This window comes from Artibeus jamaicensis, unplaced genomic scaffold (genome assembly GCF_021234435.1).
Source record: "Artibeus jamaicensis isolate MK-2021 breed Jamaican fruit bat unplaced genomic scaffold, CSHL_Jam_final contig_718, whole genome shotgun sequence".
Taxonomy (NCBI): domain Eukaryota; kingdom Metazoa; phylum Chordata; class Mammalia; order Chiroptera; family Phyllostomidae; genus Artibeus; species Artibeus jamaicensis.
Window position 1 is genome coordinate 6180001 of NW_026521936.1, and position 16472 is coordinate 6196472.

Genomic DNA, 16472 nt, shown 5'->3' on the forward strand with positions numbered 1-16472 from the left:
GCAGCTTAAAAGGCACCTCCGGGCACACCTGTGGGCACCTCAGGTGAGTCACAGATGAGTCACACCACAGAGGGGAACTCCAGCCCCTCCCCTCTGCCAACACCGCCTCCCCAGCACACGGAGCTTTTGGTGCCTGCTGGGGGAGCCTGAGGAGCAACACCATCCATTCCTTAAGTAAAACAAAAAACCTGTAGTGAGAAAAACAAAATCATCAACCTGCAGAGATGCCGAGGAGACAAGGCCAGGCCTGCTGCAGAGGCAGAGTCGCCGGCTTCAGGCGGAGCCTTTCCGAGAAAGGGAGGGTGTGCTTCGGTGCACCCGGCGGGCGCAGCGCAACGCAACCAAGAAAAAGTCCACCAGGGGCGCTCTGGCTGGGAGCCCGCGCGACCCGCCAGTGAGCTGCATTAGCTGTCCACTTGCTCATAACTGGGACTTGAATCATCCCTGGGGTATTTCTCAGAGGCCTCTCGAGTAGCCCCAAATCCCTAATCCCCGGAGGCCCTGTGAATGGGGGCCTGGCCCTCCACCCGCCAGGGGGCCCTGACAGGCTGGGCGCAGGAGGGCTTTGCAGAGGCCTCTTCTGTCCGCGTGCAATTCCCTCCTCTTCAGAAAAGGAAGCGGGAAGAAAGGGCTGGGCTTCGGGCCTTTGATCGCTGGATGAGCACAGGGCTGTGGCCGGCCTCCAGGCTCTCAGGCCAGACAAAGGCGTGGGGCCGCTGCGGCCGGGCGCGCCTGAGCCGGAACAAAACCCCCGGCGGCGGCAGCCTCGCTCAGGCTGCCTGGGAAAGGCCCCCTTGCTGAGGAGGGGCCGCCCTGCCCTTTGATCTCTCCTGGGGCTGCGGCTGCCCCGGGTCAGGGGATTTGACACCGCAGGCCCGGCAGAGGCAAGCAGGTCAGGGACAGGATGGGGGTGACGGATCCCAGGCGAGGCCTGGGGACTGGCCCTCTCCGCGGGGCTGGGCCCGCGCCGCAGGACGCCGGCCCACACTCCTGGTGGAACCTGGGAGGCCAGTCCTGGGCCAGCCAACCCGAGCTGCCGTGAGGACACTGCGCCGCAGGTGTAGCCCCTACAACCCCGGTTCCCTCCCCCGACAGATTAAACGCCGAGGTGGACTCGCAAACACAGAGACTGCGTCGGCCGCGCGCACCACCATCTCCTGCAGCTGCTTTAAGAGAAGGCAGATTCCGTGGGGGAGACAGGCAGAGGGGAGGGGGAGGGTAAGGGGAGCAAACACACGTTCCATCCGACGCGCAAAGTCCCGTTCTGCAGATTCCCAGGGAGAAGGTACATTTGCAGGGACACAGAGGCGCGAGTGGACAGGGGGCTGATGACCTCCCAGTAACACAGTCAGGGCTACGCTATGACCTAAAAAAATGTGTGGAAAGCAGGGGCAGGGGTTTGCGTCCTGCGGGCTGTTTCTCTTTGCTCTTGGCCAGCACGGAACCGGAAGGGGCTTGAAGTGATGTTTGCGAGAGGAAAGCCCCTTCCGCGCCCCCTAGAGGTGCCTGGGGGCAGTGGGACACCGCGCAGGAGCGCCCCCCCCCCCCAGGAGCTCCTGGCCGCAGGGCTTTGGGTGACGCACGCAGGCTCCCCCGTCCTCACGTTTGAGACAACAGCCTCGGTCTTGTCTTCACACATCTGTATTTTTGGGATGAGGATGGGCCCAAAGATACAGATGTCTATTTACTTTTTATTATTTTTTACTTTTAAAAATATTTTATTTCCTTATTTTTAGAGAGGGGAGAATGGAGGGAGGAAGAGAAGAGAGAAACATTGGTCAGTTGCCTCTTGTGCACCCCCAACTGGGGCTCTGGCTCACAACCCAGGCACATGCCCCGACTGGGAATCGAACCGGTGACCTTTTGGTTTACAGGCTAGCACTCAAGCCACCGAGCCACACCAGCGAGGGCCTATTTATTTTTTTAACTGGAGAGAAAAGGAGTATGGAAACAGACTGTCTTGGGCTGCTGCCCCGCGGGGCAGCTGTGCTGAGATCAGCACGGTGACTGGGGCGGAGGATGCTGCCCGGGGCATGAGAGGCACCGCGGGTGGGGGTGTGTGGGGAGACTGACCACTCCGCTCACTGGTGAGGAGGGCCATGGTCCCCCCATCTCGGCGTCTCTGTCCCAAACTGCACAGGACGCGGACGGTGCCACGAGAAGACGGTGCCTCCCAGGCATGACTGGGAGGCGCTGGGTCACGGGATCTGCCGGAGCTTCCCGAGCCTGGGCGCCCAGCCCCTGTGCTCCCCGAGGCACGGGGTCACCCGAGTGAGAGCCCGCTGGCCCCTTTCCCAGGGAATCATGAGCACCTGGTCCCTGGGGAGATGCCCGCGGTGGGCCCAGGGGACAAGTGGGGGGGCACACGGCCTCACTGACAGATGGACACGGGTGCAGTGTCATAGGCGATGAGGTGGCTTAAGTGTGATGGCTTTGCCACCAGAGGTCTCAGGTGAGTGAGTCGAGGATGCACCTGGCAGCACCCAGAATGGCGATAACCGGGAATGTTCACCCAAAACGCGACCAGGAGCCTAGGAGCTGCCCGTCCTCTGTACCGACGCTGCACAGTGCGTCCACCCTGGGGTGAGCCTGGTGCTCAGGCCAGTGGCGAACACTGGGAACAAAGAGGGGACCTCGGGTGTCACCGTGCTGGCTGCCAAGGGCTCTCACAAGGCTCAGAGGCAGGACAACAGCAGCTGATTCTCCCAAGGCCCCTGGCAGCGCGGCCCCAGGTTGCCATAGCAACGTCACCCCCCAGCACGGAGCCACCACCGAGCAGCGCGCACGCTCTCACCTTTGGCCATCTTGTTGAGAACCATGTCAATCAGGATGTAGGTGCCGCTCCTGCCCGCGCCGTCGCTGCCAACAGAAGGGGAGAGGTGAGAAGGCCGCAGGCGCCGCTCGCCCCACGCGGCTGCGCCCACGACAGCTTGCTGCCTCCTGAGTCTGGGGGGCTCGTGCCGGAGCATGACTGTGCGGGGGAGAGAAGGGGAGAGGGTGGGGGAGGGGGAGGAAAAAGGAGGACAAAGAGGAAGAAAGAAAGGAGGAAGGAGGAGGAGGAGGCGGAAAGGGAGCGGGAGGAAGATGAGGAAGAAGAGGATGTGGAGGAGGAGGAAAAAGTGGAGGGGGAGGAAGAAGTGGAGGAGGAGGAGGGACCGGCAGAGCCCCGCCCCAGCCCCCAGCAGCACGAATCAGGCGGTGTGCCTGCAAAGGTTTGCTCCTTTTGTCCTTTTCCCCCTTTGACCAAAAAGGCGGTAAACTTTGTCACAAAAGAACGAAACCAGGGACGCCGGCCCGTGCAGAGCGGACGGCATCAGTGTGCACTGCACCCACATCGTGCTCCCGTGCGGCGGACAACGGGCGTCCACGTGCGTGGCGGGGCGACGACACCAGGCGGAGGCGCACCCGGCTGTCGGCAGGGGGCGCTCACACCCCTCTGCCCCTCACGCCTCCTTTGCCTCCTTTCCCGTCCCTGCATCTGCGCTGCACTCAGAATATCTGCCACCTGGACCCGCGCTGCGGCCACGTTTCGAGCTGGGCCTCGGCAGCCGCACGTGACACGAAATGAGGGTTATTTCTGGGCACATGCAGCCCTAGCGTCAGCTTTTCTGTATGGACGTGTGAGACCATCCCTGTCCCTATGGCTGTGTCCCTGAGGGGTGTTCGTCGCCTGGGCAGGGCTGTTCCCGCCCGGAGCAGCTTCAAACAGAGGGTTTGCATCCACTCTCCCGACTTTAAGGAGGGAACACCAGCCGCCCTGCAAGACCTGGGGGCCTAGGTGTCTGCTGTCTCGGGTTTGGGGGTGGCCAGTGACCCTGAGAAGCCACCGATGAGCCTGGAGGTGGCGCTTTTACGGTCAAGACTCACTGTTCAGCTTTCACTGTTTCCTCAAACAGACTGTGAGGAAGCTGCCGGGGGTGGGGGCGACTAGTCCGCACCGTGCTCCCAGAGCTCGACCTGTGCTCCAGGCGGGGCCCTGCGGAGCCCGGTTCTCTCCCAATCTCCCTGGTGACTCGGGGCCTTGCCTGCCGCGGGGTGTGCTCACTGCTTTTCCACACGCACTTCACACGGACGTTTCGGGGGCGGCCACGGAACCTTCCGAGGAACCGCTGCCTGTCTCAGGCACTTGGGGTGGAATGGGAACCACTCCAGACTCTAAGGAAACCAGGCCGTCTCCACTCTCTCCCTCTTTCATGGATACAGACAGACACATACGAGGTACACAGATGTGTGCACACGTGTACCATGGTACACACACACTCGACAACCCACAGGCTCCAGGTTTGACCTTTGGAGATGTGCCCCCCCCCGCCCCCGCCCCCAGGAAGGGGCATTCTGCGGGACGGCTCTAGGAAATGGAGGAAGTTCGTTACCAAACCGGGGCAAGCCTGAGCCTCGGAGCGAGTCTCTCGGAGTGAGTCTCCCGGAGCAGCTCTGCCGGGGCTGGTGTGGGGTGGCCCAGGGGGCCCCTCCTCCTGCAACCGTGGGTTCTGTCCACCCCACGCCTTTCACACTGCCTGTGCCAGGAGCCAGGCCTCGCTGGGTGTGCTGGTGGCTGAGACAGCGCAGAAGATTGAAAACATTCCCAAGCGCCTGTGCGCCATCCCCACGTGGGGGGCGGTGGGCGTTGAGGAGAGACAGGCGGCAGGTGTAAGCGTTTGGGAGCAGCGCTGGGAGCAGCGAGGTGGCTTGTTGGAGAGAAAAGAGGCTACAGGTGGGGTGTGAGGGCGGAGGGACATGAGGACACCGCCTCCTTTGGCTCAGCAGCCTGGGGAATTCGGTTTGAGGGGTGTCCACCCTCCCAGCGTCCCCAGGCCACACTGCAAAAACAAGAGCTGCCCTGGGCCACACATTCGATACACAGACACTAACAAAAACTGATGAGCAAAAAAAGGTTCCAAGTAATTTACGATTTTGGGTCGGGCCGTATACGGCCCGAGGGCCACAGGTTGGACGCCACTGGGGGCTCTGGCTCCTTCACAGGCACCGGGTGGGTGTCAGTCACCATCAAAGGCACTAGCAAGTGCAGCTTGCGTCCCGAGTGGCAGTTTGTTTGCCGAGGGAGCGCACACGTGTGAATGCACGCGGAGAGTTGTACTTGCCTGCAGTGAACAATTATTGGACAAGAGCGGCCCTTGTAGCACTTGCTTACTTTTCTGAAACAGAAAGAGACACAGAAATTACTGTCGCGCTCCGCGCCCCCTGCCGTGCCAGCCCGAACCGCCGACGAGCCGAGGCGGACACCGCGGCCACGACTGGGCAGGAGCCTGTTCTGACAAAGACAAATCGGAAATGACACACGCGTGTTCAAAGGTTTCTTTCCCCCTTCAATGTTAGGTTATGAGACGGAGCTTTAAAAATGATTCTCACACGTTCACAGTTCTTGTGTCCCTTTGCGAGTATGGACTCGAGGCCTTCGGTCCATGGGCCACCCGTGTGTCCCCCGGGTCCCCTCCTTTCATTCCTACAGTTCATTTTACCCTTTTTTTGGCTGTGGTATGAGTGCTTAGGGTCTGCACTGAATTTTTTGAATCTTGCAATGTCTGCTCCAAATTTCTTACAACCTAGACGTCACATGGAAAGGCAATATTACCATTTTGCCTCCCAGCGGCATCTCACGGTGTGCGGGTTTCGGAACGACACCTAACTTCTGGAGAAACCCCCGTTGCCTTCCCGACAAGTCGCCCCATTTCCATAAACCTGGGGACGTGGCAGCCAACCTCACGGTGCAGATTTTACATCGGAACTTATGAAAATTAACAATAAGCAGAGGTCAAGATTTTGGAACCACTCCAAACAGAGGTGGACTTGAAATTCAAGTACCAAATCCAACATTGTTTAAGTCAGTGAAACAAGGAAAACCTGCTTGCAAAGCGCATGCCAGTTGCCAGTGAAACGGTTCTGAGGGAAGAAAACAAAGGGCAACTCTGGTCCTCAGGAGGGAGCCTGTGGCGGGTGTGTGTCTGGGGTGTGTGTCTGAACGTGGGCCATGGAAGACGTGAGGCCAAAGGTGAGAAAGAGTGATGGGTCAGACCACTCTTGTCCCTCGTTCCCAAAACAGGAAGATGTCACGTTTCTGTGCAAAGCTTTGCCTGCCCAACACGGAACAGCTGGGAGTTAAATTCAGTCAACTGGCTACTCAGGTGGAAACCGTGCGAGCTGAGAGGATGGGGTGGAGGGGCAGGGGCTCAGTGGGGTGTTTTCCTGCTTCCCGTAAGCAGTGAACGGACAGGGCTTCTCAGGCCAGGCCTACAGTCCAGGAACAGGCAAGCCACACCCCACACGGGCCACGTGCCCAGCTGCTCCAGGCCGCTTGCCTCAGAAAACACGCGGCATTGAAGGCCTGTGGACCACGCAGAGATGGCTCAGCACTGAGGAGACCCAGGGGTGTGGGTCAGCAAGCTGTGTGGGGCCCCTGCGGCCATGTCTCCATCTCTGCTGCATGATTGTGAGGTCACATTCAGGGCGAATGGCGAGGAAGGTCAAGGGGACTCATTTAAGTCAATGGCACACGTGAGCCAGACGCCTTGACATTCTTGGCCCTTTGGGAGGAAAGCGGGTTGAAAAATAGAGCCACTTCTCCTAACACTTCCCATTCTTGTCCTGGCTGGTATGGCTCAGTGGATTGAGCATTGGCCTGGGAACCAAAGGGTTGCTGGTTCGATTCCCAGTCAGGGCACAGGCCTGGGTTGTGGACCAGGTCCCCAGTAGGGGGCGCATGAGACCAATCACACATTGATGTTACTCTCCCTCTTTTTCCTGCTCTTCCCTTCTGTCTAAATAAAATCTTTAAATGGAATGTAAAGGCACTGTGAGCATTATCTCTGACCAGATGCCAGACCTCAGGGGTGTGCCATGCCTGTGCACATGTATGTCTGCACACGCGTGCACACGTACATGTGTGTATGTGCCGCACTCATGTGTGTGCAGAATCAAGTGAGCTCAACGATCGGACCACGGCCAGGGCGGCGCTATCTCAACAGGCCTCTCACTTCAGACAGAAGGTTTTACTGGAAATCTCTTGGTCGCTGGCTCTTTCCGGTGGGACCCGGCTCAGCCCCCGCCTGCACGGTTTGGCCCGACAGCCCAGGTGCGTTGCTGAGGCCCACACTCAGCTTTTCCACGCTCACACCCTGGTCCGTGACCAGGTTTTGGTCATTTTTCATGAAGGGACCAAGCACAAAAAATAAACGTAAAATGGAGTAAATGTAACCAGATGCTCTTCCTTCAACTGCTGGTTTTGGAAACGCTGGCAGTCCCTTTTTGGAGGGTCAGCGCGTCCGGGCCAAACGCAGTGGGAATGGCCTCCCTGGCTACGGTGGCTTGCAGTGCCCCTCCCGGCCTGCCTTTCCCGCCTCCGTTTCCTGACACATTCTAGAAGTTTCTCCCCCACATCCGGACTGGCTGCCGGGCCGCACTAAACCTGCTCACAAATCAGCCAGGAGACGGCAGGGCACAGCCGAGGGGCTGCGGTGTTGGAAGTTTATTTGCAGAGAACTGTGGGCGTGGTTTATGGTGACACAAAACGCCCACACGGAGAGGTGTGCGCACCACATAGGCGACGGCGGCGCTCATCTGGTCGACCCGAGAGCGCGGCACAGCGTTTGCGGGATGAGCAGCGCCCGCTGCCCCTTCCGTGCTGCCAGGACGGGTAGTAACCAGAGGCCAGGCACACTCAGGGCCGCGACTCGGGTGTCCTGCCGCAGGAGGACGTCACTGAGAAAGAAGGGTTAGTGACACAAGCCAAGCCCCGGGTCCCTGAGTGACGAGGAGCAGCAGGCACAGTCAGAGGTCGTTAGAGGCTCAGAAAGGGGTCCCCGCACTGTCCCCTGCAGTAAAGTCACAGTTTCCAATGATCACTTTTGTGACTATGCAACTGGGCTCATATTACTAGCTGCAACGTCACAAAAATGACACTGGCCACCGCTAATTAGCTGGCAAGGTAAGGGTTTGTCCGTTTTTACAGAGGGCGGCGTCAGTGCCCGCCGGGGCCCGCAGGCAGACGTGAGCAGAGCAGGGAGACGCTGAGAGGAGCTTCTGCGGCAGAGCCCGAGTGTGCGACGCTCGCTTGTTATCTCCAGGTTGAGCAGCTTCTCTTTCAAGTGGAAATGGGCTCCAGAACGTTTCCAGCCTCCGTGCCCGAGGCCCGTGCTGGCTGGGTGAGCGAGGGAGCGGCGCCACCGTTCACACGGAGGTGACCCTGCCGGTGTGGGAGGGTGACCGGGCTCTTCCCGGATTCCGTGCTCTGCACGTGCCTGCTTGGAAAACCCCACGGTGCCCTCCGTGGGCCAGCGTGGCGTGTCCTGAGGGTGCGATTGCTCACAGCCGTACTCCGGTTCCTACGTGGACAGCGACCTGAGCGGACCTGCTGGGAGGACCAAGAGGCTGTAAAACCGCCAGGAGCTCCGCGCTCCCTTTTGTGGAACAGAATCCGCCTGGAGCCCCGTCTCCAGGGACTGGAGGGAACTGGGGAATCCATCTTCGGTCCTGGGGAATCGTCAGCGGGGAGAACTAACTCCACAGGCGGATACAGATACAGAAATGTGCCTCCGTGGACAAGCACAGAGGAGCGCACAGACCGGGCACCGGGGTGACCTCCCTCCGGTGGCCCCGTTCATCTGCCTGTGACAGCCGTTGTGTGAAAACTCTCAGGGGCGATTTTTGGACAGCGTGTCTTCTGACGAGTTTGCATTAAGGAAACGTATGTGATAGTGAAGAAACCAGGAAGCCCCGGAAGGAACGCGGCGTCCCCAGAGTTTGCGGGCACGTCTGGGGTTCTTCGTGTCCTGCCTCCTCAGGGGAGCGGGTGGGGGAGGCGTGGGTCACTGCTGTGCCTGTGACGTGACACCAAGTGCCTGCCTCTCCTTCAGCTCCTTCACGTGCTATGGGGTCCAAAGAGCTGGTCCCCTCAGAGACATGCTTTGCTTTTCAAAGTGGACTAACCAGCAAGAGAAACAGCGCCTTCAGAACCCAGGGCTCCGGTCTGCGTGGGTGCAGACGTCCTGATGTGCAGGCTCAGGGCAGGGAAACGGCTCAGACGCAAACCCCCACGGGCCGCGTGGGGCACGGCTCACAGCGTGTTTGTCCCTGCTCCCTCCGTCCTGTCTCCGGTCGTGATCTGATTTCCTCACTCGGTGGCGTGTCCAGGAGGTGCTTGTAAGAGGCTCTGTGACCCAGAACTCAGCTCTGGGGCAGCTTAGCTGCGCTCTCTCTGCCGGCGCTTACTCACCGACGCTCAGCAACGAAGTGTCCCAACTCTGAAGTACGAGGAACCTTTGCCTTAAACTTTGCTTTTTTTTTTTTTTTTTGCATTGTCACTCACTGTCTTCCTGTGAGTCAGAGTCTAGCGCTGGTTCCAACCGTTCAATAAATGCGCTTTCAGTGGCCGGGGCTTGAATAGAGGACGGGATGTTCGCAAACCGTCAGCTTCAACATCGCACTAAACACACGCACAGCCGTGTGAGACAACACCCAGGGTTTCGGCCGGACGATCGGTGTCGACCCCGGGGCTACGCTTGTGGGCGTCCTTCACTGCCGCTGCCAGACAAGCATCCAGACCAGAAACCCGGGTTTTACTCCTCGGAATCCTGTGAAAGAGAGACTTCGGGACTCTTCCTCACTTGGGGAGTCTTGTGAAAGAGAACGGACATGAAGTCCGGCACAGGGGGTACAGGGACTAGTGTGTAAGAACGGAGCACGGTGCCAGGTGGGTGCCGGACCTGAACTGACAGTAACACTGAACATCGGCTGTGACTGAGAAAAGAAGAACGGCCGCAACTCTGCAGCCAGAAGCCACCTGCTCCCCTCTCCCATTTCGCCGCCTCTAAAACTAGCAACCCTCTGGGGACCGACGTGTGGCTAACGTGGTCTCCCTCCTGCCTGTCCCCCACATAAAATAAACTCAGTCTGTACACAGGACACAGAGGGGCCGCCCCCAGTGGACGTGGCCCAGGCCCAGGGCGCCGGCCCTCCCGTGCCGTGTCCTCACCACGCACACTGTCTGCGAGCGCGCCCCTGGTCCTACCTGCGGAAATCCAGAAGGGACCTCGTGGAGGACGGCACGCCCTGGTCATACCAGCTCAGGAAGTGGAACTGGGTCACCGTGCGCGTCTCGTTGGTTTGAAGGTTCTTCAGGTAGAAGCTCCGCACCAGGAAGTCCTCGCACCAGATATGCTCGGAGACCAGGTTGACCTGGGGCAGGACAGGAGATGGGGACAGACAGGTGTTGGCAATGCAGAGGCCACGGGGCTGCAGCCATGGATGGGCGGGTCGCAGGCGTAAAGGCCCCTCCCACCCTCTGCAGGGGACCAGGGCTGGCAGGAATGGTGGCTTTGTCGGGGTCTGGAATGTCACGTGGGGGCGCAGCAGTCGAGTCGTCAGCAAAGGCCTGTCACCCTTCCAGAGGGATCAGCGCACAGAGCCACACTTTGGGACCCGAGGCAGTGAGTGGGCTCCCCCTTCGGCTTCCGTGTTGTCCCCAGTGGGCAGCACCTGCGCCCGGAGGGAGACCAGGGGCCCCACGCGGGCTCACGCCGGGACTGAGTTTAGTGCAAAGCGGAGCCCAAGGTGGCTGGCTCCACCCTCGACGTGGGTGGAAAACCCAGCAAGAGAAAGGGGCTACCGGCAGGTCCCCTCAACTAGAGACGTCGCTGGGGTCGTGGCAGCCCCCACCAGGTGGGCCCACAGACCAAGAGTGACGGCAGGTCCATTCTTCCTTGACAGCGACCCAACTGGGCCCGGTCTCGGGACCTGGCTGAGTGCACCCCTGTCGGGTCATCTTTTTGTTCTTTGTCTACATTTGGGTGCTTAAAACTTTAAAAATGAGAACTGTGTCCTTGATGGTGTGGCCCAGTGGATTGAGCTCCAGCCTGCCAACCAAAGGGTCGCCGGTTCGATTCCCAGTCAGGGCACATGCCTGGGCTGCGGGCCAGGTCCCCAGTGGGAGGTGTGTGAGAAGCAACCACACACGGGTATTTTTCTCCATCTCTTTTTTTCTCCTTTTCCCTCTCTCTAAAAATAGATAAATAAAATCTTAAAAAGAAAAATAAAAGTGAGAGCCGTGCGGTTCATGCCAGGGTCTGGGGCCCAGTAGGGCAGCCGCGTGGAGGCCCCGGGGGAGCTGGCCACGCAGTGCCGTGCCGTGTCGCGTGTGGGGGCGGCCAGTACCTCGTAGACGTGGTAGAGGTTGGAGCCCTCGTCGGGCCAGTAGTGGTAGCACTGCCGGACGCCGTTCTCCGAGAGGGGGGTCAGCATGACGATGACCACGCAGCCGCTCTCCCACACCATCTGCAGGACAGAATGGCCATGGCCGTGCGTGACCGCGGGTCCCTGCGCGCAGACCTGCCCAGGACTACCGCATCCACAGGGCACGACGTCATGTCCATCAGACACCCGCTGCCCTTCGCGGCCCTGAGCGCCCCGGCCCCGGTTTTGCACGTTCCATGAAGGACGAAAAGGATCCCGTGACAGCCGCGCCTTTAAAACCTCCTCGAGGCCCCAGCGGAAGCTCGTGGGGTGGAGCGTCATTGGGATGCGCCCAGTCGGTGGACTCGACCGGGGTCGGGGAGGGCGGGGCGTGCAGGGGACTCAGCCGCGGTTGCACGGATGGGTGAAACAGCAGGTCGATTTCTGTCTCCCTCCCTTCCTTTCTCTCTAAATCAATCAATAAAATATAAAACCTCTGCCGCTGTCATTCAGACGTCCAACATCCCAGTTTTGCTCTGGGAAGGGCACTTCCCACAAAGACATGCAGAGCAACTCAGGCTGGTGACGCTTGTGTTTCAGGGCGGTCGTCACCCCGCGGGACGAGAGGCGCTTCACGGAAAGCGATGTCTCACCGCGGGAAACCTGCCAACCCTTCTCCAAATGCAGCAGGGCCGTTCTGACGGAAACGCGCCCCCAACTGGGCCAATGCTTCCCATTGGCCACAGGGAAAAACCCCGCGGCCAGCACGCCAACAAACACACGCGAAACTCGGAAGCACGGCTCAGGCACCACGCCCTCCAGCCCGGCTCTCAGGGCCGAGGGAAGCGGGATCCCCGGGGCACCGGGACTTCTTTGGCTCCCAAGTCCCGGCAGGGGCCGCACTCCGCCCAGAGACATTGACAAGCAACTGCAGTCAGGTGTGAACAGAACAAGCGAGCTTCTGCTCTCAAGTGCCCACACGGACGCCCAATTAGGGCCTTGTTATTTGAAGAACCCACATACCTCCCATACAGAATGCCTTCTCTTTAGAGTTTGCGCCCTTGAATCCCCCCACCCTGTTCAAACTATAACATAAAAGTCAGATGCTGAATGACGTTTTTCCTCTTTTAATATTGATTTATGTTCCCACGTGACAGAGCTCGTCGAAACCCTCAGGCATCTCCCGGCGCATCCTTTATATTGGAATTCAACGGAACCTGCTGATGTGTTTATGAAAAAGCTCACGAATAAACTGTGGTTTTCTCCTCTGTGCGAACCAGTGGTGAATCCGAAGCCCTGGTCCGGTGGCCGGGGTCCGGGCTTTGCCATTTTCCGGCTAATGGGCCTGGCAGCTGGAGCCACGAAATGGGCCTTTGGAAGGTGCAGGGCTCATCGAAGCCATTACGAAAATGAGGAGAAACACAGATTTTATGAGTGTAATAAAAACACAATGATCGAGGCCATAAACTAATCACCCAGCACTCTGCCGGGCCGCCCAAGTGTGACATTAGGGAAGCCCCTGCACTTAGGGACGCTTCCAGGCGGGCGGCGCCCTCCCATTCCGGGAGGGGGGGCCGGCTCGCAGAAGATCTGGGGAGGATTAAATCCAAATGAAACTAATTGAAGCAAACCATCCCAAAGGTGCTCTCGGGGACAATATTTCTTTCTAGGTCACTGTGTGTAAACTCGGAGAGGGGAATTTGCTAAATGAGACAAACGGGCAGCCTGCCTGGGCCCCGACATAGGCGTCCGGAGTCCGGGCCCAGCCCCAGCCCACCCTGCCTTCCTCCCAGGGCCCCCCGGCCGGAGCCCAACACTCGGAAGGCACTATCGGAGCAACAAACCGCCGCGAAGTCCCCGCCCTGCTCTGCCAGGACCGGAATGACGACCCAGAGTCCCCTCCTGATCTCCGTGTGGCCCACTGACCAAGGTGGCTTCTGACTCGGAGGAGCTGGTGACCAGAAGTGGCGAAGGCCAGCACTTCCTGTCTGGTCAGATATCAGAGGACACACCCCCCGGGTCATCTGCTGGACGTGGGGCACGTTTATTGAGCCCCTTGTATGTTTGGAGGTGGCTAAAGTGTGGCCGCAGGTGTCCTGCCCCCGACCCCCTCCACGGGGCGCGAAGTGGGCGACTGTCCCCAACAGGAAACGGGGCTTCTTGCAGGGTCAAAGCAAAGCCATCGTCATGGCTGGGTTGCCCGTGGGTTGGAGCACTGTCCCGTGCACCACAAGGTTGTGGGTTCGATCCCCGGTCAGGGTACACATGGGAGGCAACCAATCAATGTTTCTCTCACATCAATATTCAATCTCTCCTTCTTCCTCTCTCTCCAAAATTCATAAACAAACCCTCGGGAGGGTTTTTAAAAGCCGCCAGCATGTCACACATGAGCTGTAGTGTGGGATCCCAAGGACATGGGAGTGGGGCTATGCCAAAGACTCGGAGCCGCCCCAGGTCTCGACCTTCCTTTCCAGGCCCAGCACGGCCTCCAGTGACTCCCGGGCTCCAGGCCGAGTGACAACGACGTCCTCACTGTGCTGCTCAGCAGCCGGGCCGCCACGGACGAGGTGTTCATGGGCTGGGTGGGGAGAAGGGCCCAGGACAGCTGCTCTGAGGGGAGCCAGTTCGTGGGTCTCGGCGGCCAGCAGCGGAGACGTGAGCACGAGGAGATTCAGACCGGAGCCCGCGGGACGGGAAACGCGCACCCTGGCTGCTGCCCGACCCCACAGAACCAGGCTCTGTCTCTGTCCCACGGCCCCAGGCTCCCGTCAAGCCCAGACTTTGGGGCTGGTCACCAGCTCAGTGGAGGGTGGGGGGTCTCCGCCTTCTCTTCTGCGTGTGACTCGAACGCACCTGCCCGGCAGGACGCTGGGCCGGGTGTGGGTGCCCAGAGCAGGGGGTGCTCGGACCTGAGCTTGGCCCTTCCAACAGCCACAGTCTCATAGCAACAGACTCAGGGGTGTCCCCCAGCAATGACTTTCCTCAGGTGAGAAGAAGGACCACTTGCCGTTTCGCTGGAATCTTTGGAAAAGAGAAGCCCACCCGTGTGCGTGTCGAGCGGACTCAGTGCTTGGTGCGAGCTCTGTGCTGCTGGGACCTTCCTACGTGAGCAGCTGGCCCGGGAGGGGTGCTGAGCTGTGGCCAGAGGTGCTCCCCGAGGTCCGGACCACCTCCGGGAGGTCCAACGTGGGGGCAACTCGGCATCCGGTGGGGGGTGGAGCTTGTCCTCAGACCCGCCCTAAAGCCGAAGTTCAACAGGTCTACCCCGTGAGGACGAGTTTGGTCGATGGAACCTGGGGGTGCAGTTGATATTTTTCTGGTCACGTGAAGGCAACCAGACAGGAGAGGCCACACTTGCAGGCGGGACCCGGGTCTCCCACGCACCGGCTGGGGTGAGTCCCGTGATCTCTCGGACAATTGCACACCTTGTCTTCAACGCGGGGCTGTGATACCTGCCAGCTGACACCCCGACAAGGCCAGGAGCTGCGGGCCCATGTGGGGTCCTGCCTGGACTCTCCCTAAGGCCCGGGTGGGACCAGCAGCGTGATCCCTCCTTCAGGTGGAGGTTTGGGGGAGGCCAGTGGGCCCGTGGGGACAGGGGATGTAAGACCACAGGGAGAGGAGCAGCAGGGAACGGGAGTGGTTGTGTGTGTTGGAGTTCAGCTGATCCATCTGTTCACACTCGTGTGCCAGGTTGGGGAAGGGCCCCGACTCCCGCGACCCCAGACCAGGCTCCATGGGTCGGCGGCTGCGCCGGTTCCCGGCGCCCCAGATGCTGCAGGTGCCCCGCCTGCTCATCCACCCGAGTCGCTGCCCCCAGTGACACCTCCCGCTTGGGCCTCTGCCCTCAGCTGGACTCTTGCTGAGGGAGGCCCCCACACGGAGCAGGAGCTTGTCGTGTTCCTGTGAGTGCGCCGCCCTCCAAACTCCATTCCCGCCCAGCCTGGCCGTGGGGGCAGCTGTGGGGGAGACAGTGAGGGAGGCGGGGACCCGCTGGCCCCGACTCGCTGAGTGGCCAAAGTCGGCGCTGGTTCTCAATGTCTGGGCCGCGGTCCAGCCTCTGAAATGCAGCAGAGAGAATCCACCCGGGAGAGAGACTGCCATCTGAGGGCCGTTTTCCCGTCACAGGATGAAACAGTGGCCAAGAGATGCATTTTAATACTACATCCTGGTTCTAGCATTAACTTCTGTTTCCTTACCCAGTCTACCTCGGTGCTCATGGTTAACCTGTCCCGGCGAACGGCAAAAGACTGCCGACTGCGGAAACCTTTGTTTCTCGTCCAGACTCAGCGAGGGCAGGGTTTGACTAGTTCCGAGGCTGACGAGCACCAGGGTGTGACTGTCTTTCCAAAGATGGAGTTGTGAAGTGGCTAGAAAAGTGTCTTTAAATCTCTTGAAGGGATTGTTTTTCGTACTCAGGTTTTGGAAAAGTGATCAACTGTACAAATATTAAAGCCCTCCTATAAGTTTTGAAATCACTTAAGATTTGCTAAAACCTGTAAACAAGCTTGAACTGGCTGAATCGAACCCAAGCCATTACCTGTGGTCAATGTCGGATCTTACTTAGAGAAAAACAAATGAATTAAAAGGAGTCACCTGCCAGAAGTCAGCCACGGTGGCGGGCAGGGGTCCCTGGGTGGCGATGTACGCAGGGTTCCGGGGGTCGTGGTCCATCTGTAGAGAACAGAGTCAGAAAGACGAGCTCACGAACCGGTCGGAAACGAGGGAGTTAAATGTGGGCAGAGTGTTACCACAGGGAACCCTGCCCCGAGGGCCACGTTAACAGACCTGGGGGCAGGCGGCTCCCCTATTCCATCCCCAACCCCCGCTGACTCAACCCACGGAGCTCGTGTCCTGTCCCCGGGCCTGGGCCCCATGTCTGTGGGGCCTCCTGTCCACAGGGAACAGGCACAGCATCAGCGGAAGCAAAGTCCAGTTGGCCGAGGACTGGGTGCTGGTCAGTGAGCCCACTGCACAGGCTGGGCCAGCAGGCGGTGTCTCCAAGGGTGTGCACGGCCCCGGGGCCAGGCAGCACTCGCAGGGCGGGCAGCCTCCGCGCCACCGCGGGGTCAGGGCTCCAGGAAGGAGCTGGCGTTAGGCCTGCGGGTGCTGGGCTGGCGGGAGGCTGCAGAGGGGCACGCTGTGCTCCGAAGATCTTAATTCTGACATTTAACGGAAAGACTGACCAAACAGAAAGGGAGGGAAGGACCGTGAGAACAAAGCCCGGAGAAGCAAACAACGAAACGCACTCCGAGGGCTGGTGGAGGCACAGGCTGTGCCCTGGACGC

General features: G+C 59.8%; 1 protein-coding gene across 1 annotated transcript in view; it reads right to left on the reverse strand.

The window, feature by feature from the left end:
• The window catches only part of PTPRN2 (protein tyrosine phosphatase receptor type N2), a 383390-nt gene that overhangs the window by 8840 nt on the left and 358078 nt on the right, over nt 1-16472 (reverse strand). Inside the window, exons 17-21 of the mRNA XM_037131929.2 lie at nt 15781-15858; nt 11167-11286; nt 10025-10191; nt 5103-5156; nt 2795-2859 (exon numbers count right to left, since the gene is read on the reverse strand). Of these exons, the coding sequence (XP_036987824.2) occupies nt 2795-2859; nt 5103-5156; nt 10025-10191; nt 11167-11286; nt 15781-15858 (484 nt within the window). The remainder of the gene's footprint in view (nt 1-2794; nt 2860-5102; nt 5157-10024; nt 10192-11166; nt 11287-15780; nt 15859-16472) is intronic.